This window comes from Malaclemys terrapin, chromosome 22 (assembly GCF_027887155.1).
Source record: "Malaclemys terrapin pileata isolate rMalTer1 chromosome 22, rMalTer1.hap1, whole genome shotgun sequence".
Lineage (NCBI taxonomy): Eukaryota > Metazoa > Chordata > Testudines > Emydidae > Malaclemys > Malaclemys terrapin.
The window spans coordinates 11,636,363-11,658,806 of record NC_071526.1 but is presented as its reverse complement, the minus strand read 5'-3'; the positions used below and the strand labels follow the sequence as shown (position 1 = coordinate 11,658,806).

The window sequence follows — 22,444 nt, the reverse complement described above, 5'->3', positions numbered from 1 at the left end:
GGTTTTCATTGCCCTCTTAATAAAGCTTGCTGATATTTTTGCCCAATCACTACAGTGTTTCTCCTGTCCCCCCCCCTTTTTTTTTGGTGTGGGGGGCTAAAACTCTCCCTCCTGTTTCCATTCTTTGGATCTCTTGCTTCTCCTTCCTTCTATAAAATGCTATAAACAAAAAAATATATTGCAGAGGTGGTTATAAAGACTTCGGCTATGATGTTTGAATACCCGTCCCTTGCTACTAAAATGTTACATACCATATAGTATTTGAATGTACTTGTCAGTTAAGTATAAAGCAGTTGAGCCCGTTTTGCCATCTTTTTCTAAACAATGTTACATTAGCACAGAAGCAACTTGGAGGAAGCATAAACATTTCTCTTCATAGAACTGCGCGTCGTCTACCATAATGAATCTGCTGTAGCTTGAGAAGTTTCTAGCTTAGCGTCCAGGCTATTGTCCGTGTCACCTCTCAAACTGGGCATGACTACGTTGTAGTTCAGGGGCAAGGTTACACTTCGGGTGTCAGCCGTGTACCTTCCTTGAGCAAACAGAAGGCAAGTTTTGTCGGAGCTAGTGATCCCTTAATCTTTAATGAGTAAAATATTCACTTGCAGGTGAAAAATGTCATGTTATCTGCACAACATGGGAGTGAAAAGATAACCCCTGCCTCTAATCTCTCACTGTACAAATGAAATGCCAAGGTGTGGTTACTCAGATTAATGGATGAGTGGAAAGAGTGCTGCAAGTATGAAGTGCTCCTAACCCTTTATTAAAATTATTTGTGCAAAGTTGCGTCTGATTTGAAAGAAACCCGTATTTGTCCACTATAAATACAAACCCTACAATTGATGACACTGGCATGATTTAGTGATATCAATTAGAAATAGCCCTACACCATGGTTTTGCATTTATTACACCTCTACCTCGATATAACGCTGTCCTCGGGAGCCAAAAAATCTTACCGTGCTATATTGAACTTGCTTTGATCCACTGGAGTGCGCAGCCCTACCCACCCGGAACACTGCTTTACCGCGTTGTATCCGTATCGGGTCGCATTATATTGAGGTAGAAGTGTACGTACTTGATGATTCTGAGAGAGACTTTACTAAAATTAGTTTTATGTTTGCCAGTTAAGGGACAAGGCATTAAATAAAAGCTCAGATCTGTGCTAAAGGATTCTAAACAGATTATTATTCCTCCATTGCCTCTATATAAATCCATAGTATTCACATCTTGAATACTGCATGCAGTTGTGCTCACCCCATCTCAAAAATAAATAAATACTGGAAATGGTTCAGAAAAGGGCAACAAAAATGATTAGGGGATGGAATGACTTCCATATGATGAGAGATTAATAAGACTGGGACTTTCCAGCTTGGAAAAGAGACAACTAAGGGGGGATATGTTAGAGGTCTATAAAAATATGACGTGTGGAGAAAGTAAATAAAAAATTATTTACTTCTCAACACAAGAACTAGGGGGTCACTAAATGAAATTAATAGGCAGCGAGTTTAAAACAAACAAAAGGAAGTTTTTTTTTTTTTTTCACACAACACAGTCAACCTGTGGAACTCCTTGCCAGAGGGTGTTGTGTAGGCCAAGACTATAACAGGGTTCAAAAAAGAACTAGATAAATTCATGGAGGATCGGTCCATCAATTGCTATTAGCCAGGATGGGCAGGGATGGTGTCCTTAGCCTCTGTTTGCTAGAAGCTGGGAACGGGTGACAGGATGGATCACTTGATGATTATCTGTTCTGTTTATTCCCTCTGATGCACCTGGCATTGGCCACTGTTGGAAGACAGAATACTGAGCTAGATGGACTTTGTCTGACCCAGCATGGCCATTTTATGTGATTCAGCACAGAAATAAAACAACACTTAATATTTTCCTCCCTAATATGAAGTGAATTGGTGGTACTTGGCTCACTGGAGAATGTTGCAGCGTGATCTCAGATACCAGATATGCGTAATTTCATGGTTTCTTCAGCAAGCTAGTAAGTGTCATTGCATTTTATGGAGGTGGGGAGCAGAGGGCTTGATTTCAGATGTTAACTGATTTATGTGCTGAAATTCCTCTTTCCCTTATTTTTCCTTCCTCCCCACAAAATATAGTCTGGTGGAGCAAAACTAGGGCATCTAGGCTTAACGCTATTAGTTAATTTAGCATTGCAATTCCCTGTTTGAACAGGGAGGGAATATAGCCAAATGGTTAGAGCCACAGGGCTGGGAGCTGAATTCTGGTCTCTTCCTGGCTCTGCCGCTGATTTGCTATGTGACTAGTCATTTAACCTTGCTGTGCCTCAATTTACCCATGTATAAAAATACCCGGCTCACAGCTTTGAGACTTAACTCTTCTGTTATTTGAAGTCCATAGGTGAGGTGCTAGAGAATTCCAAAGTACTAGTACATTGTTTCCCAGGATTTTTGTTGTATTGTCAGCACAACATCCTGTTGCAGTGGAGACAATCGATACTCATTTATCTTTTACCCAGGGATTCTCAAGCTTTTTCTTTCTGAGACACCCCTCCTTCCCCGCCACCCAACATGCTATAAAAACTCCGCGGCCCAGCTGTACCACAACTGTTTTTCTGCATATAAAAGCCAGGGTCAGCGTTAGGGGGTAGCAAGCAGGGCAGTTGCTTGGGACCCCACACCGGAGGGGGGCCCTGCGATACTAAGTTGCTCAAGTTTCAGCTTTAGCCCTGGGTGATGGGGCTTGCCCTGGGCTGCAATTCTGTGCAGTGGGGCTTTGGCTTTCTGCCCTGGGCCCTAGCAAGTCTAACACTGGTCATTCTTGATGGAATCTGAAACCTGCTCGCAGCCCCCCAGAGTGCCTCAGACCCCTTGTTGAGAACCACTGATTTATACACCATATTATGCAGGGCACTACAGAACATTTGCTTTGAGCACACGTATCAATATGCAGTTCTAATGTAACTGTTTGAGGACTTTGACAACTGTTTGAAAAATGTTGGTAGGAGAGTTCTGAGTGGAGCTAGTTTGACTTTCAGAATTGTTTACTTGCTTTGTTTTAATTATTGAAAGAAAAACAAACTAAAATTCAGATCTGTCTCAAAGTTTTGTCTTCAAAATACTGCTTATTAGTTGTTCCTAATTTTTCTCATTGTAACAAATCGCACATGCTGCACCCCCAAAATATCAAACATCAGCCCTATGTAAAAATGGACCTCTCATGCGAACAGTCACATAGCAGAATTCCTCAGCTCAACAGGACTGAAGCCAAAAGTTCCTTGGCATTCTCACTACATTCTTTCATTTTCCAGAATGTGCTCAGAATTTTTACTCTCAAAATGTCCCAAGATTTTTAGTGTGTAGACAAAAACATACATTCAATTTATAGCTCCTCCACTGCAGATTTTTTAAAAAATGGATCTAGATTTTATTTAAATCACTGGACATTGTTTAATGGACTGTAATATTTCTCATCTGATTTGAATCATACAGAAAACCGAGACAGGCTAAGTGAAAGCAGATGCTATTGGAGTTTTTATTTATTTGAAAACTGCACTCTGGGTGGGAGAGGAAAGTGACTAATAGAAGAAGTTAAAACTGTATTTCTAATCTATTTCACCTTTTTTGAGGGGGAGCATCCTCGTAAGTTATATATTATGCACTGCGATATCGTAGTAGCTATTAAATGTAACACTACCCAGAATGTTGCCTCTGCTTTCTAAGAGCATGCTTATGAGTAAATATTTGAAATAATGATTGGAATAGTTTCAAATTTCTAAGATTTGTTTTGGTGAACTTCAGTGGTTTTTAACTAAGATCCTGACAGTTTCAGACCTGTGAGCTAGATATAAAAGCAGTCCTGCTTTGGGTTCCAAACTGACTAATCTTAGTTCCCTCCCAATGGTGATCTTATTAAACAAAACTATTTGCTGCACTTGAGATTTGTCTATTCCAGTTGCAACTCTTGTAATCTTTCACTATCGATGCATGAAATTCTACAGTGGAATTAAAACTGAAGTGATGGAAGACGTGGCCTTCCATCCAGCACTGTGCTTCTTTTGAACAGTTCCAGTTTCACAGCTGATAAATTTTAGAGATTGTGAGATATGAAATGCTTTACATCTGCAAGTCATTAACATTAAAATTCTTTTCTGCACCCTCAGTGCATCATTTTGGAGCTGAATGTTACTACTCCTTTCTATCAGGCTGACAGGCAGCAGAGACTGCCAAGGCTAATGGTTTCTTGGCACCTTTTCTTGAGCTGTAACTTCTCGCACAGATTGACATTTTCATAGCCAATCCTTTGATTTGATTTTTTTTTTTTTAAATTACAAAATCTCTTTGCTGTAATTTTTTTTTGCAGTTTTAAATTATCAGTTTTCAAACCTGGCCATTCTAGTTTGGTACACTCAGCAAACTGTGGCTTTTTCATCTGATTTCAAAGCACTTTACAAATCTTCTCAGCACACCTATGAGATAAACCTTACATTTTTGGCACAGAGGGGGAGTGACCTTGTCCAAAGTCACAAGTTGTATGGCACACAAATGAGCCTACGAGCCCTTACTCAGTCCCCTCTTGTAGTCACTAGACTATATCCCTTCCTTATGTGAAGTGAGACTTAATTTTTTATGATCACCAAGTTGACTTGTGAAATAAAGTCCTGTACAGATGCCTGCGTGTTACGCATCAGAACTGTGTTTCTGCATCCTCAGAATGCCAGTTTGGAGCAATGGGATTTAAGAAGCAATCCTATATCTTGGACATCCTTGACGAAACTGCCAATAGATAGTGGATTCAGTTACCTACACTGGGACTAGTATTCAGGAATATACTTCATCTGGTGGGAGGGATCTTCCATGCATTTAAGGCATGTAGGAAAGTCCAAGTGATTGTCTCCTCTACTAGAGCCCAAGGTAAAGCTGTGTAATTGAAGGGTTTTCTCAGTCCACATATAGAGAAGGCTTTTGGCCAAACATGCTACATGAAACAGTTTCTCTACTAGTTGAAGGAAGATTGGGACCCTCTGCAAAAAGTGAAGAGGAAGGAATATTACCAGCTTTTCAGTGAATTGGGAATAGTTCTAGACCGTTGGAATCTTGAACATACTGGGCAAAATAACTCTTGAAAGGGAGACTGCTGTAAGTAAAAACTAGCCCAAATGCTGCTATGCTGGGTAAACTGTAACATGTTTGATCCTGCAACTCCTTTGAGTTATTGACATGGTAAAAGACTCGTGTAGTTGGATACAAATGGAAGGAACTATTTCTAGTAGTAGTTCTGGCTGTTCACACCAGGGACGAGTTTCTTGGGCTCCTTGGAGGTATCCATGGTGCTGTGGTCATGGGGTCTCTGCCAGGTATGGCATGCAGCCCTTTAAAAAAGCAGCAGGTCTACGGTTCGGTACCAGATTGATTGTTGGCCTCTCTGGTTCTGCCACAGTTCCTTTGCTTTCACGTGACACTGCTCTGTCATATCCTTTCTCCTGCATCCCCCATGCAACCTGCTCATAGATGTCCGCATTTCGACAGCTGGTCCATAGCTGTGCTTGGGCAGCCTCTTCTTCCTGCAGGCCCAGGAGATCCAATATCTTCTATCTACTCAAGGCCAGAGCGCATCTGGAGCATGTAGCCTGCCTGGTGGGCTGGGCAGTTGCACAAAGCAAGGGAGGGCTGCTAGATGTGCTTGCCCAGGCGGATGATGAGAAAAAGGCATTTCAAAAATGTGCAGCGGCTTCCAGACTCCACAACCCCTGGACAATGGAGTTCACAGTTGTGACCAGAGTGATCAGTGTCAAGCATAGTGGGACAGCTGCTGGCAGACTGCTAGGGTCGACATAGGTAACAGTGTCTGCACTCGTGCTGCTTTGACCACGGCTCAGTGCTACTTGGGAAGGTTGTGTTACTTTGTCAGCATAAAGGGGCATTTACATTGGTGGGAAACAAATTGAAGTATAGACACATGCACAGCTAGGTTGACGTAAGGCAGCTTCTGTCGACCTAACATTGTAGTCTAGACCAGGCATACTTCTTTGCACCAGTACAGCTACAGCTATGTGTAAAGTCTACGCTGGTGTGCATCTACAGTAGAGGTTTGCCCCATTGCAACTGCATTCACGTAGCTATATCTGTGCAAAAGCCACCGGTAGAAACAAGGCATAAGACATGAATTTAACTGCCACGGTGATAGCATGTGTTAGAGATCCCTCTATCCATAAAGAAGCACTCTTGTCTGAAATTGGCTAAAGAGTATAGTGAGTGCTGATCCTGGGGGCACAATCATTCTGTCAAATTTACCCACCAGTATGTTATGATATAGGAACATCTTTATATAACTTCATCAGTGAAGGTCATTTGATGGAATGTTGAACAATTTTTACATGTACACAGTAGAATAGCTCTGTGGATTTGTTTAGTATTTTGGCATAGTTTGATTATATGGGCCTTCTGCTTAGTCCATTCTCCTCCTATCAAAGGGGCCTGAGAAATCAAACAGTTAAACTAGTGCAGTGAGACCTACAGAAACTAATACTTTTAAATGAAAATGTTAGTGGTGAGAAGCTAGTTTGCAGCTTCTCTGACCAAAGTATACTGTTCATTCCCTTAGGAGTAGCTCTTTGCTGTTTACTGTCATGGGAGGAGGTGAGCTGTTTACAGAGACTTTTAATGTTTCAGTATCATAGGAGTTACATTCCCACTGGCATACATTAAAATCTCATCTCTCCAGTGTACTGATTACTTACTTTTGAGCTATTCTAAGGAGGAACAATCTGCAGTTCTTTAGCCTGGGTTTTGTCTTTATCTCTTCCTTGAAATCCTACATGATGATGGTAAAATGGTGACTAAAACGGTCTTATCTGTCCCTTCTGTAGCAAATAATTCAAAAGGATGGGGCAGCCTGACAAAAGGGATATTTGTGGTAATGAGACTAGTGTTTGAGGAGAAATGCTGAGAAAAGGGGATGTTGAAGTTGGGTATCATTACTGCGCTCTGATGATGGAGTCCTAGTACAAGCTTTGCAGTTAAGGCTGTAGCTAGGTCTCCATTATAAACCAGATTTGTGACTCCTTTCTAGCTTTGTGTGTGTTAAAGTACAATAAACTAACTCCACCTGAAATTTCTAGAGGCCTTCTTCCAGAAGCTCGTGGTACTTCTGATTTTTAAAACGTTCATAAGTATTTTACTAGTTGCAGAATGTTCTGGTCTCTCTTGCAACATCCTGTCTGAAAAGTGGCTTGGTCTGCAGATTCCAAACTCTGTTTGTTCAAGTGTCCTTATTTGGGGGTTTGTGCCTCTGAGGAGTTTTGGAATGTTTGAATGATTACTGATACTTCTGCAGTTGTTTACTGACTTGTGAACTCTATGAACTTCATGCTGTTTGCAGGCTGGGAGTGATGCAGGCATTCAGTTTTACAGGATCAGAACCACTGAGTCCAAGAACCACTGTTTCTGTAGAGCAGAAGTGCTGCAGCTTGTCAGTACCCGGTGGGTCTTTCGGGTACCAGTTCTTACCGCATATTTGGGTCTTTAGTGTTCATAAGAGCTCCCAGAGTGAGGATACTTTTCTGAGCTTATAAACATCATTGAAGTGGATCTATATTAAGAAACTCCGCCCAGTGCAATGACTGAACATTACAGTAGCAAAGCTTTTTGCAAAACTTCCATCTGGGAATAAGCTACAGTAGAAAGTCCTCCCCAGGGAGCTTTTCCTCCATGTAGGAAAGGCTCCCTGGGGAGGACTTTCTACTGTAGCCTATTCCCAGATGGCAGATACACCATGACCACTATAGAGTGTTAAAAATCAAGAGTCCCTCAAAATCATAAGATTAGTTTATCGTGAGGTTTTAAAAAAACATTTTGTTTTCAATTGCTTTCTAGTCTTCGAGCTGGTCTACAGAACTCATGTTTAGAAACTTACATTTTAAAATAAAAACTGAGATTCTTGTATAGTCTTGAGTCCAGGAGCTGGGACTTCAAGAAAAACTCCAAATCTAGCTGGACTTGTGATAGTCATGAGTTGGCAACAGTTCAATGATTTTATTTTTGTTAGATGACTTATAGAGGTAGGTAGGATAAAACTTTTTCAAATTTAAAAACCGAATACTTCTAATGGTGAACTTTAGATGTACTTCTATTTCTTACCTTACAAATAAAGGAATTTAGTGACCAGAAATCCCTAAGATTGATAATGAAACCTTAAGATTACTTCTAGACTTTTTAACACTTAGGGTTTTCTTTCTTGTACTTCTGGTCCAGTGTTCTAATTACCTGACTTTTCAATGTTTAACTACAAAGTTCAAATGTTTTAATAGATTTCTGTTTATAACCTTGTCTCTCTTGTCTGGGAATTTTTCTAGAGACCACTAAAAATGTAACATTACTTAAGCTGTACGTATGTGCATAAATTCATTGTCCTAGCAAAGCAATCATGAGACGAAATCATTGCATGCTGCTGTGGAGTGCCTTATTGTGATCATGCAATGGATCCTTGTTGTGCTAAAATACTGTCTGTATGAAAATTGTTCCTGTGATGTATGGGTGAAGATAGTCTTACCATGATGTCACTTATGACTGCAGATAGTGAGTCTTGCCTTTCCTCAGAAGATCCACAATATAATCGAGATGCATAGTCACTAGTTGAAATTGGCTGACCTGCAGTACTACTCACTCGATGAGGGGTAGCAGAAATGGGGTAGAACATTACTATAGCAATTCACCCCAAAAGAAGGGAAATAAGTGGAAAGGTCAACGTAGAATTATCTGTTGGAATGTTGCCATCAAAAGATGTGTTCCCGAGAAGAAGTTTAGTTGCCACTTACTGTTAAAAAGCTCTTGAATCATCTAATATTTGAAAGATGAGCTATTTTTATGTACATCAAAAACTGTTTAAAAATATCCATACACAGTCATTGAAGGAAATGAGAAGCAAATAGGTTAGTCAGCTTTATAAGTATGCAAAACCTCAGTATAATTCACATCTCTACTAAAATGCCAGTCCTGCCTTTGTTGCAAAGAATCATTGTACATTGGTCACAACAACTGACCAATAAAAAAGCAACTTGGCAACAAACAAAGCAGATGCAGGCATCCAAGTTTATACTCCCAGAGGAGGCATGCATTTCATACCTCTCCTTAATGATCCCTCGCTGCTTATTTCCTTTGAGTCATTGGGAGCACAACAAACCAGTGCCCGGGCAAGAGCTAGGATTTTAAGAGTTAGCTGCAGCTTTTTCCCTTGTTGGCATCTTATTTAGGATGGAGATGTGTGTGGCAAGTGAATCTCTCATGCTCCTTTTTAATGCTCACTATCCTCTTACACTCCTGAATGTATTTATAAGTCACATCACCAGCATATGGGAGAGCGGAGGTTTGCATGGTGCTGCCCTGCCAGATGGGAGGGAGAGTAGAAAGTCTTGTATACCCTTGTGAGATTAAAATGCATATATTGCTTAAGCAGCAGCAATGCAATTTCTCCTCCCTGCCCTGTTTGTTCCTCACTGTGACTTCTAGGGGCGAGAGGGTTCAACGTCAATGGCTTATACAGTTCTCTTCCCCCCCCCCCCCCCTTTGAGGAAGTCAGTTGGGGTTCCATTTGTTCTGATGATTTTGTGAGATAAACATCTGTCCTTTGTAAATGAGACTGAGACCATCACCCCCCAACGTGGTTTTATGCAGACCACTGACCAGCCATCAGGTGATAACTTTCAATCGCTACCAGTCTGTGTTGGATTCAAACTGAAACCTTGTGTTTGAGACAGCCTTTCACATGGAAACTGACTCATAAAGCAACTCCCTTATCGTCAATATCTGTTTCTACCATGGCTCCTGTGAGAAATTAAACTACTAACCTTGGTGAGTTAGAGGGGAAGCTGGGAAGCAGAATATATCATTTTGATGGTATGGCTTATCCCTCTATTCCCATCCTTCATATGTTGCTTATCTTAGATGGCAACTCCTTGGAACAGGAATTTTGCCTTACCTGTGTGGACAGCACCTAACACTCTGTAGGATATTCTTGAATACAAATAATACTTCAGCGTGTACATTCAATCCCCAATGTAGCCAATCTGGAAGTTCTACCACTAGCCATTTAAGTGCAATAGGATTGGGAGTGCTCCCTGCCACAGAGGGTTAAAGGATAAAATGAAAGACAGATGTCTAATAGAAATATTTTTAATACTGTTTTTAAATCTGTTTTTCATGCACTATACTAAGAAGGATGGTAAACTCAACAATTATGGAAATTTTCATTTAAAACATGCTGAGGAATCCCCTCTGTTGGGGATTGTATGGTAATAGCCTGAAGATATCCATCCAGGTACCTGAGCAGGACTTTGGAACAGCCAAAGGACTGCTCCCAGAGAATCCTTCGCAGCCTTTACTCTGAACCCAGTGCTAGTCAGGATGAGACTCTGGGAGTTGAGTGCTGTGTAATACCGGCATGGGGCCGACATGATGAGTAAAACTTCGTCATAGACCTTACTACTGAGTCTCTGGTTTTATTTCAGGAGCTTCCAGTAATGGTGTGTGTGTGTGTGTGTGACCTAGAATGGATGGTGCACCTACTGGTACCCTTTGATATTAATGACCTGTTTCTCTTTCACAGGCTGGCAGTGATGGTGAAAGCATAGGGAACTGTCCCTTTTCCCAGAGACTCTTCATGATTCTGTGGCTCAAGGGAGTAGTGTTTAGTGTCACAACCGTTGACTTGAAGAGGTAAGAAACCTTGTTTCTCTGCCAAATGTACAGTAGTTTCATTTCTCAATCCGATGTGTGTAGGTCTAAGGCTTCCAAATTTTACTTAGGTACATCTTATTTCAAACATGACTGACTTCTTACTGCAATCACCGGGCCATGGGTATATTCTCTAAAGCACTTACGGTCGAATACTTATTTGACGGTGTGTGTCACTGCATGATGGTTGCAAGGTCTTGCCCGATTTGAGTTCTCGCATCTGTTTAAAGCTGGCTTTCAATAATGTCCAGTGATGGCTTCTGTAAAGCTAACTCATGGGAAGACATGTTAGTGGATGCTGCCTTAACTGGACAAGTAACATAGGACACTGATTTAAACAGGGACTATAGATAAGTGGCTTATAATCCAGTCGCAGTTTGAGAAGCTGATTCAATCTCTTTCCGTTATGAACAAATTCCTATATTTACTGACCTTTCTGAGATGTGGAGATTGGTCTCAACACCCCAGTAACTTTTGTGTCTTTTATTTTTAATGTGCTATGTTTGCTTGATTATTTATCTGGAAAACTTTTGCCATGCACAAAGGCTTAGATGATCAATGCTTCATTAACAGGCCAATCATATTCCTGTGTGAGACACTGAATTGTATGTGTATGACTAAATTATCACACATGACACACAAAAAATGAAGCTCTTGGCAAATTTTCAGCAAAATTTCCTTTTTTGCAGCTTCATCCCCGGTTGAGTTAATATCTTTAATGCCCTGAACCTCAAAGGCATTGTCCTTTTAGTATGAGTGGCTCAACGCAATTCTGGTTAGAGTGAGACAAACACAGGACAGTAACCTAGAATCAAATATTGTATCTGTGAGCTAGGAGAGAAATATGCACTTGCTTGCCAAGTCATCTGTAGTGTATGCTGTAAATAGGGTACAAAATAAAGTATATTGTGTCACACAGATCACTTTATATATTCCTGGCTCTTATTAACAAGGGCTGAATGGAGTATATCTTAGTGGGAATTATATGATCAATGACACACACAAGAATAAATGGACACAAATCGGACATCAGGAATGGTAACATACAAAAGCCAGTAGGAGAAAACTTCAATCTCCCTGGAGGTTCTATAACAGATTTAAAAGTAGCTGTACTTGAACAAAAAAACTTCAGAAACAGACTTCAAAGAGAAACAGCAGAACTAAAATTCATTTGCAACTTTAACACCATTAATTTGGGCTTGAATAGGGACTGGGAGTGGCTGTCTCATTACAAAAGCAGCTTTGCCTCTCCTGGAATTGACACCTCATTTATTATTGGGAGTGGACCACATCCACCCTGCTCGAATTTGCCCTGTCAATACTGGCTCTCCACTTGTGAGGTAACTCCCTTCTCTTCATGTGTCATTATATAATGCCTGCATCTGTAATTTTCACTCCATGCATCTGAAGAAGTGAGGTTTTTTACCCACGAAAGCTTATACACAAATAAATCTGTTTGTCTTTAAGGTGCCACCGGACTCCTTGTTGTTTTTGTGGATACAGAATAACACGGCTACCCCCGATACACAATCAATGTGGTTATAGCTTCCTTAGATTTCCAGCATACCTAAACATTTGTATTGGGTGACCGTGAAAGTTGGAAGGGCTTTCTATACCCTACCACACAGGAAATCACTCAGTATAATTAAAAAATATTTTGTCACCAGGTACACACTCTTAATATTTCCTAGAACAGATGAATTTTTCCTATCCAGTTTCTTTAAAGAACATACTAATAAGTTAGTCTCTTACAATACTCACTTTCAATGGCTAATTGTATTGTGGGATAATAAATATGCAGCACAATCAGTAATGAAAGATTATGAAAATCTATAATTTAGAAAAAGTAGCCAGTATGGAATGGCCCTTGCACTTGGATTGTGTCTGGTTGTTAATGATTTTATAATGTACTCTTACTGCATAACTTAGTTGTTTACATATGGTGTTGTACAAATAAGAATTGCTTCATAATTCATTACAAAGGAATTTTGCCAAATGAAGAATCATTGGATGGATCCTAAAGATCATCTGACCTACAGGCAAACTACCCATGAGTTTTGGGTAATTGCAGATTGTGGGGGCCAACTTTGAATCCTCCTTTTCAGATCTCTAAGATAAGCCTTGCTATCATCACATAATAAAAACAAAGATGGCATTTTTCACAAACTTGCATTGGTAGGAGAAACACTTTCCCAATAGGAGAATGAGTAGAAATCCAATGTAATATAGTCTTCTCTTATATAGCACTTTACAAATATTACGGCTATATCAATCTATGCCCATTTATAGATGGAGAAACTATAGTGCAGAAATGAAATGACTAGCTCAAAGGACATGCAGAACCAAATGATGGCAGAGCCAGAAACAAAACCAGGTATCCTGATTTCCCAGGCCTTGGCTCTGACCACTGGGTTACCTAATGTTAAGTTCAGTAGAGCTTTGTTTTAGTATGTGGCACAAAGTAAGTTTTGTCATAAAAACTAATCTGGGTTGAAAACAAATGTTTATTAATTTGGCTAACTTTGAAGTGGCAGAAGAAGGGAAAGCCTATGGCATTCTAGACTTTAATATTAATTACAGACTTAATTTTTTCTATTGGGAGTAAAGAACATAATATATTGTTTGCCTAAAAGTAAAACCAAAGAAATACATGGATATTGCTGTCAGAGCTTTTTAAAAAAGTGTGGCAAAAGGAGGCCAGCATGAGACATCCTGAACTTTATTTCTAATAACCAACTAGTTTGCTTTGGCTTTTGTTAATATTGCCAGAATTGGAACAGAAACCTTTTAGCACCACAGATTGAGGTTAACTCCATACTGGTAATCCAGTGTAGGTATTCACTTTCCTCTATGCAGCCATGAGACAGGACACATTTAAAAGAAAAGTCATTTGTAGCAATGTTATAAAGTTCTTTGGGCTGGATAGGATTTCTTTGGAAACATGGGTGTTGCTTCCAACTCTCACAAACTTGTACTGAATCTTCCATTTAATTTTGTGTGGCTTGCAGACCCTCCAAAACAGACCATAAACTTCTACAGGGTTTTAGCTCTGGGTTCCCATTGCTTTTATTGATTGCATACTTTAAAAACCCAGTGCAACTTCTGGGGAAAAAAAATTAGAGGACCGTGTTAATAGAATCATTATGTATTTATAAGCATCTGGGTCACTTCTACTCATGTCAGATGCGTAATTAGAAATGCAAAAGATTTCTGTTCAGATTGCATTGTTTTTCTATACCCTTCACATCTGGGCATTAATGGAAAGAAATTTCCGGTTTAACTTGATTGCAAGAGGTTTAAAGTATTCTGTCTCCATCCTAACAAGTCTTTCCTTCTAGTTCTCTAGGTTTTGATTTAGGGGAAAAAACGCGAAGTAGATTCAAAACTGAGAAATAGGATTAGAGTAAAGCAGCTGGAATTTTGTTTTGTATCTGACCTTATAGTGATGGATGTGTGCTCTGTGATAGAGGGACACATCTGCAGTCACTACAAGTAATTAAAATCTTGAATAGAGGTGGGCTATCAAGTTAAACCTTTGTGTTAAAAAAATGTTCAAAATAAGGGTACAGAAATGCATATTTTGCTGTTAACTTGTTGATCTGTGTGCCTGGATTACCAAATGCCTAGCAGTAGTGCCACATGGCACATAAGAGTAGTTGAATGTTTTGATTAAATTGTAGCCTTATTTACATGGAAGTTTTCTACCATTTACCAAGATAAGAATGGGTGCTTGCATTTGTCTTCATATTCATAATAGTGCCATTAGGAATGGCTTCCAGGAATACAGCATTCAATGACTATCATATGCTCTTTTATACTCTCTCCCCCCCCCCCCCCAAGTTTAACATGCTGTACATATTCTTAAGCTTCACTTTCCAAACTTTGCTACCCCTGTTTTGTCCCGTTATGGAGAGCCACAAACTTGTTGTGAAAGTTAGGTGCTAAGAACTTTTCACTCATTAATTTATCTCACTAACCTAGAAATTGTGGGTATACTAGCAAACCATCCTCTTGCTTGGCAGTACAATACAATTTGTGTACAATAGCAGGCCTAGTTTGCAGTAACTAATTTTTGACACTGTAAGGTCAGTGTTTGGCCTTAAATGAAAGATCTACGGGAGCTCTAATTCAATTCTGTGGTTGTCTTAGCAGGTCATGGTTTGGTACAAAAGTTCACAAACAAGTAACTTTGGGACACACCAGAAAAACTGTCTTTTATTTGATTTACTTTGTATGATGTGTATTTTCCTTTCCTAAATTGTGTCAAATATAGTACTGTTCAAACAAAAGAATATTTGGCAGTTCTCAGTTCAACTATTAGTTACTAGGGGCACAAGAGAAAATATGCACACAGACTGAATTAAATGAGACATGCCAGCATTTCAGTGAGGCCATACATTTCTTTCTTCTGTGCAGTCAAAGACAGAGGCTCTATTCTTTCCCTTTTCAGTAACACAACTTTTTATGTGCAGAAATTTAATTTGTTCTGATGACTGGAGCAAGGCTGCAGTATAAAAACTGTTAATCTTGTAATAAAATTCAAGGCAAGCGTGTGTTCAATTTCATTTAGAAATCCTGTTTGGGAGCATTAGTTTATACCTTTGAGATTTGATTTTTAAACTGTTCTTCAAATTTATAAAATTGACACCCAATCCATAATTAACCTCCACCCCTAAACATTCAAGGACTGCCCATACATAAAATAACGCCTTCAATAGCCTGTGTAAGGTGGGGGAAGGTTTCCTTTTTACTAATGTATTTATACCAGTGCTGCTTGGAGATTTGCTTCAGCATGTCAGACAAACACTACTCAATCATGCTAACCCACTGCCCCGGCTTTTACTATGCTATTCAACTTTAAGGGCTTGTATACACAGAGAGTTGTTCCTGATTAACTCAGTGTGTGGACAGTTATTCTGAAGCAAGCGTTCTGGAATAAGTGTCTACACGTAGACTAGGTCTACACTGGGGGGGAGGGGGGGGAGATGCACAAATTCAGCTATGCAAATAGCGTAGCTGAATTCGACATATCCGAGCCGACTTATCCCGCTGTGAGGACGGCGGCAAATCGACCGCTGTGGCTCCCCCGTCGACGGCGCTTACTCCTACCTGCGCTGGTGGAGTACGCGCATTGATTCGGGGATCGATTGTCGCATCCTGACGAGATGCGATAATTCGTTCCCCGAGAGATCCATTTCTACCCACTGATCCAGGTGGGTAGTGAAGACAAGCCCTTGGACACGATTAGGAGCCGCTTTTGTGCTTTAAATTCACACCTACCGTAGTCCATGTTAACCTTCGAGTGCAGACAAGGTTACTTTCCTAAAATGTGGTAAATAGCCAGACTTGATTTCAGTTGTCACCAGATAATTAAATGGACAAATTGCTCTTAATAAGGGCTTGTCTATGCTGTGCTTTAGTCTGCACCAGCTGGGGTGTAAATTCTAATTGGCCCACATGGACCCTGCTAGTGCATGCTAAAAGTTTGCTTATGCGCATTAATGTAGTCCTGTTTCAAACACATGGGCCAGTTAGTGTGCAACACATTGGTGCTCATTAGAAGTTGCATCCCAGCTGGTGCAGAGTAAGGCTCCATATAGACAAGCTCTAACATAGATCTGAGCTGTAAACTTCATATAGCCCACACCTGCAAATCAAAGTAGAAATCAATATGGTGACTTTTTAGAAGCTCAATGAAAGAGACAAAATAATTTTTTTAAGGTTTCTGTTGCAGCCCCTAGGCACAATATATACTAAACCAATTTTCATATAAGGGCTAATACTAGGCCACCTTGCTATCCAGTCAAGTCATTTATAACCAAACTGTTTTCTGTAATTTCTGGGATACAGCTTTTTAAGCACACCATTGACCTCTTATTCTGAACATCAAAGGAGTAAAGGCAGGCCATGTGGCCTGAGAAGAGTCTGATAGCTCTTTTAAGGACATGCCACTGCTTTCATAGGGTACCTCTAGTTGCAGCTGGGAAGGTGCTTCCCAGCTCAGGTAGACAGACATGCCATCTCTGCTGAAGCGAGTGCACTGAAAACAGTGCAGCCAGGTATAGCACAGGCAGCAGCACCAGCGAGTTGCCGGAGTACAAACTTGCGTAGAACACCAGGTACGTACATGCTCAGCTAGCCTGAGCCACTACCCATACTGCACCCAGCTACCCTGCTCTCTTAGGCGCACTAGCTCAAGCAGAGCTAGTGCATGTCTGTCTGCCCGAGCTGGGAAGCATGCTGTCAGCTGCAGTGTTAGACGTACCCAGAGATAATCAAATAGTGTTTGAGGTTGTGGCTTGTAAGATAAGCATGAACTAATGGTTAGCATAGCAAACTGGGGGTCATAACTCCTGCATTCGATTCCCGGATCAGTGCTGGCTAACTTGGACCTTAAACTCGTTGCCTGTTACCTCGTTTGTAAAATGGAAGGAGGCAAACATCACAGCATTTGAGGTTTTATTTGTAAAGTGCTTTGAGCACCTTGGGTGTAACGTGCTTTGTTGAGCCAATATTCTATACTGCACAGGTGTCTATACATTATTCCACATATGCTTTTGTTTTCATGTCAGTTTTAAGGACACAGTGCAGCTAATAAACTACTTTAATGTCATTTGAAATCATGTAGAAACCTTCCCTTTTGATATTTCATTAGTGTGAAGCCTTGTCTGTTTCTGACATTAAACCTTCTCCTTGATAGCATTATTGCAAGTACTGTGGTTTTGGCTGCATTTGTTTAAAATAAAAATTCCCGAAAAGGAATGTTATCTAGTCGATGTGCAAAATTGGAAGGGAGCCGTGATGACTTCCCGCAGTTGTTGCGGGTGTACAGAGCTGTATTTTAATACAAGGTTAAGGTATGAACTGACTCGCAGAGCCCTCTGGCATAGAACAATGGGGGGGCAAAGGGCAAATATTAATGGCACTCTGCAATGAGTGAGAACTACTTGGAAAATGAAAATTGCCACAACTTGCCTCAATATCTGACTTCTGCCATCTTTACTAAAACGCCACCAGACTACAGGTACGTCTTCACTTACCGGAGGGTCCGGCGGCAGGCAATCGATGTTCTGGGATCGATTTCTCACGTCTGGTTAAGACGCGATAAATCGATCCCGGAAGTGCTCGCCGTCGGCGCCGGTACTCCAGCTCGCCGAGAGGAGTACGCGGCATTGACGGGGGAGCCTTCCTGCCGCGTCTGGACCCACGGTAAGTTCGGACTAAGGTAGTTCGAATTCAGCTACGTTATTAACATAGCTGAATTTGCGTACCTTAGTCCGAAGTGGGGACTTAGTGGGGACCAGGCCTAAAAGTGGGTGTTGATCTTAACACTGAGGTGCTTGAGGACTGACAATGAAGTTTAGTTTTGTATGTAATTTTAGCTGCATGTAATTCATAGGGATGCTTATAGCACAAGGCCAAATGATTCTGTGTACGTCTGCCAAAGCATTAGAGCCTTTTTATTGCTATTGCTACTTCCTCTGTTAAAGGGTTTGTGCGGTAGCCAGGGAATGAAATCCTAGCCTGTCTTTTTAATTCTGTAGGAATTTACACTGTCTCAGATTACTGCAGTAACTATAGGTATGCTTGATTAACTAAATTTAAAGGTGTTATCTATGCACCTCTGTGCTTCTCCACACCAGTTTGAAACCATCTTCTTTCCACTTACTGCTGCTAGCATAGTTTCACTGAGCAGTATGGACAAGGGTTTTAATTTGAGAATCATGCTATAGATTGCACCCTAAAATCATCTAGAGCATGAATATAACCTCAAATTCCTATTTATGCTTGCCAAAGAAACTATTGTGGACCATAAAGAATCACTGGCTTCAGTCCAGGATTTAACTTCCGCTAGAAGACTGATGAAGAGTTGACACATAGTATGGAAATTCCTGTTTGCGTTAAGACTGTCACACCAGCATGCAAGTACTGAATTCAATGGGTGTTTCTTATAGGAGAGAATTCGAAGGGAGCTATTTTTAGATGACACTTTGGATTCAGAGCCTGCATCCTTTATTCCCATCCCCTGCCTGAACTTCTCAACTTCTGCACTCGAACATTAAATGTCCCTCTACTTCCCTATGTCTGATGCTACAAATGAAATAGCAGATGTGCAAACACACCTTGTGTTGAAAGGAATAAATTACGCAAGTCAGAATGAATGTGAGTGGGCGGATGCACGTGTAGCTGGCACATAGCTTTTAGATGCGTGCCTGCAATGTCGCATGCTGTCACCACTACACCACTACCAACTAAGGGAAAAGGAGCAGCAGCCAAGTGCCCATAAAATAGACTAGGCTTGACAAGAAATACGGCATGAAAGGCATTGTGGGTAGACACCCCAGAAAGCAAGAGGTGTCACCAAATGTCTTTTTATAAAGACTTAATTTAGAGACCTTGAACCATTTAACTTGATGCCTTGCTCATCCCTATAGAATCCAAGTACTTAAGACTGTGCCAGTCAGTGATATCCTCTTCTTCTCACCCCATGTCCATGGTTCTTTCCAGGAAAATCTTATTTTCCTCAATATTTACTTGGAGAAAAAAAATCACCTCCTATTCTTAGATTGATAGTAGGGCACATTTTTCTCCTTACTGCATGGCTTTTTTTGTTGGCAAAGAATGGCATGTGTGGTGTTTTAATTTATTTCTGGTTTAATTTATATCCATTAGGAAAAATTTGGATGTGGAGAAGTAGAGGTATTAGGGATGCAGACAGGTTCTATGCAGGTTGCCCCATGTACCAACATACATTGAGGGTAAAACAGATCTGAAGGTGAGGAAAGAAATTACAACCCTAAACATCTCAAAATAACTATATATAGTAGAACCTCAGAGTTAAACACCAGAGTTACGAACTGACCAGTCAACCACCCACCTCATTTGGAACTGGAAGTACGCAATCAGGCAGCAGCAGAGACCCAAAAACAAACACAAACCAAAACTGCAAATACAGTACAGTACTGTATTAAGCGTAAACTACTAAAAATATAAAGGGGAAGTTTAAAAAAATAAGGTAAGGAAACTGTTCTTGTGCTTGTTTCATTTAAATTAGAATGGTTAAAAGCAGCATTTTTCTTCTGCACCGTAAAGTTTCAAAGCTGTATTAAGTGAATGTTTTGTTGTAAACTTTTGAAAGAACAACCATAATGGTTTGTTCAGAGTTACAAACATTTCAGAATTACAAACAACCTCCATTCCTGAGGTGTTCATAACTCTGAGGTTCTACTGTATTCTACTGTTCCTACAAAAGAGATCTGAAAACAGCTAATTAGGAATTAAAGTACATTTTGAAGTATCACAAATACATTGAGATTAAAAACTTTACTAGTGTAATTCTCATGAAATTGCAAGGCATTGAACTCCCTTTCATATGCTGTTGCTTACTGAAAGCATCGTTGCACCACTTGTTAACTCTACTGGGGGGGCAAAGCTGGCACGCGGAGCTTGGCCTCAGGCAGTACCTCTATGATCAGAGGTAGCATTGATAGCTGGGATCATGGCTGTACTGTGCTCGCTTGTTCCTTTTAAAATTGTTTTGTATCACATTTGCATTGCACCATAGGAAACCAGCAGACCTTCAGAACTTGGCTCCAGGGACTCATCCACCCTTTATTACCTACAATGGTGAAGTGAAAACAGATGTGAACAAGATTGAAGAGTTCCTTGAAGATGTCTTGTGTCCACCCAAGTAAGTGTTGTGAGGAAAATGTATTTGGAAACAGGTTATTTGGCAACAGTAGTGTGGTGTCTGGCCTCAGGGTTGTTGGTGTTGCTTTGTTTAAATTCCTGTTTATGGAGAAGCTACCTGCAATAAATAGTGCAAGTATTAGTGCTAACCAAGTTTAAGATGCTTTCCATATCAACAAACTAAAGTCTGAATCTTTGTAATATGGATTGAGGCCTTAAATATTTTGGCCAAAAACCATATTTTTTATAAATACCCATTCGTTTAGGAAGAAATCAACATGGAAATAGACTAGAGATTATCTGTAATTAGTGGTTATCGTTTTATAAATGCATATTGGAGCCTGAATATTTTTCATTTTTGGTGGTTGAGGGTGGGGCTGTGTGCTAGAAAGGAGGCAAGATACGAAGGCCATGCTAATAAGATTGTACTCGTGTAACTGAAAATGGGGCCCCACTTCACAGAACTAGATACCAATTCATTAAATCTTTAGGAAAACCTATTTCCCGGTGATCTGCCTATGGTCTTTGCAAGATTTGCATTTGCAGGCATTCTTCTAGAAGTAAATGACGTGGCATTCAGCCTTTTGGTTCAAATGAAAAGTTCATTTCAAGTAAGGATGGTAAATGTCAGTGACTTGCATATTTTCCATTAGAAAGTCTTTCCTCATTCCTTCCTAGTTTATTGAATAAGAAAAAGGATAATCTTGTATAATCATTGCAGAATCAATCATATTTCTGTGCAAGTTGGCAGTAGCTGATTTTTCAAGACTTTCTGTGGCTTGGGCCTGTCTTGCCACACACAATGATATGCTCCCCACTTCTAAATGTGCATGTGAGGCTAAGGTTGAGCCTTAAGCCTGTCAAAATTGTGATGGAAAGATGTGAATACATGTTCTATTCATTAGGTTATATAGTGCAAGAGCAGGAAACTGTATCAAATAGCCTGCCAGTTGGAGTTTAAAGGGTATGGTGTTGATCAGACATGGGTAGTCTCTTGCTAGCTGAGCTCTCTCTCTCTCCTCTGAGCCTTCAGGAAAAGGAAGGATTTCTGGAACATCACATAGTTTTTTTTCTTCCCTTGTTAGGAATCTTGAGGTCAATGACCACTTATCTTCTGGGACAGATGGTTTTTAAGTTACATGTTTTTAAAAATGTCTCCTTTCCCTTGGGCTGGCAGGACTAACGGAGCAAAGCAGACTGTGTATGGCTGCCTATAGTTATTCTACTGTGTATAGAGCCCAACTTTCCATTCACTGAGCACTGGATTGCAGTGATAAGGGGGGCAGCTTTCCACTGTAACCCCCCTTCTATTATGTTAAAAGCACCATGTGCTTGATTTTATATGCTTGCTCCAGAAAGCAGAAATATGTAATTATAGTCTCTACCCCAGGGGGGTTTAAGAGAATCTGAAGCAGGACTTGTCCAGTTCTCTACAAGTAAAAAATACATTTGGACAGCTAATGTACTTGACTGTCCATAAGGCAAGTCTTCTCTCTTCCAAACACACACTTCACTTTTAAGCGTGTTTTGAATTGAATTAACATCTGCAAGCATTTTAATATCTCTTTGGGGCGACAGGCACTATGTAGATGTAAGAGTAAATGAACTGAGGTATTTTTATCCCACATAGGAAAGGGTCAGAAAGTTAAGGTTACAAAAAGTCTGTTTCTTTAAGCTGAGAACTATTAACATCAAACATACCAGTCCACCTTAAGCTGTTCTTGGAATAGAAAAGAGCCATTGTGTCTATTCAGTCATCTGAAAAAAGGAAGGTCAAAAGGGATTGATCGATTACCAGTGAGGTTGTTTTACTGTACACTAATAAAGCGGTCTCTTGCTGATCAGAAAGCAACTTTATTTTTTAATCTAATTTTTTTTTCTGGTTGGATTTTATGTTGTAAACCACTCTTGAGTCTTGACCACCCTTTTTTGTGCAAAATACTGTAAGTGCTCTCCTTACCTACGGTGTGAACCCTATGTATAATCTGCAGGGTTTTGCACCGATTTTGGAGGAGTCATGGGAGAGTTAGTGGTCTCCAGTTAAAGGTGGGCTT

At 40.3% G+C, this 22,444-nt stretch overlaps 1 protein-coding gene across 1 annotated transcript in view; it reads left to right on the top strand.

Annotated features, from left to right (window-relative positions):
- Positions 1–22,444, top strand: part of CLIC4 (chloride intracellular channel 4) — a 59,400-nt gene that overhangs the window by 20,810 nt on the left and 16,146 nt on the right. The window contains exons 2-3 of the mRNA XM_054012146.1: positions 10,573–10,682; positions 20,266–20,391. Of these exons, the coding sequence (XP_053868121.1) occupies positions 10,573–10,682; positions 20,266–20,391 (236 nt within the window). The remainder of the gene's footprint in view (positions 1–10,572; positions 10,683–20,265; positions 20,392–22,444) is intronic.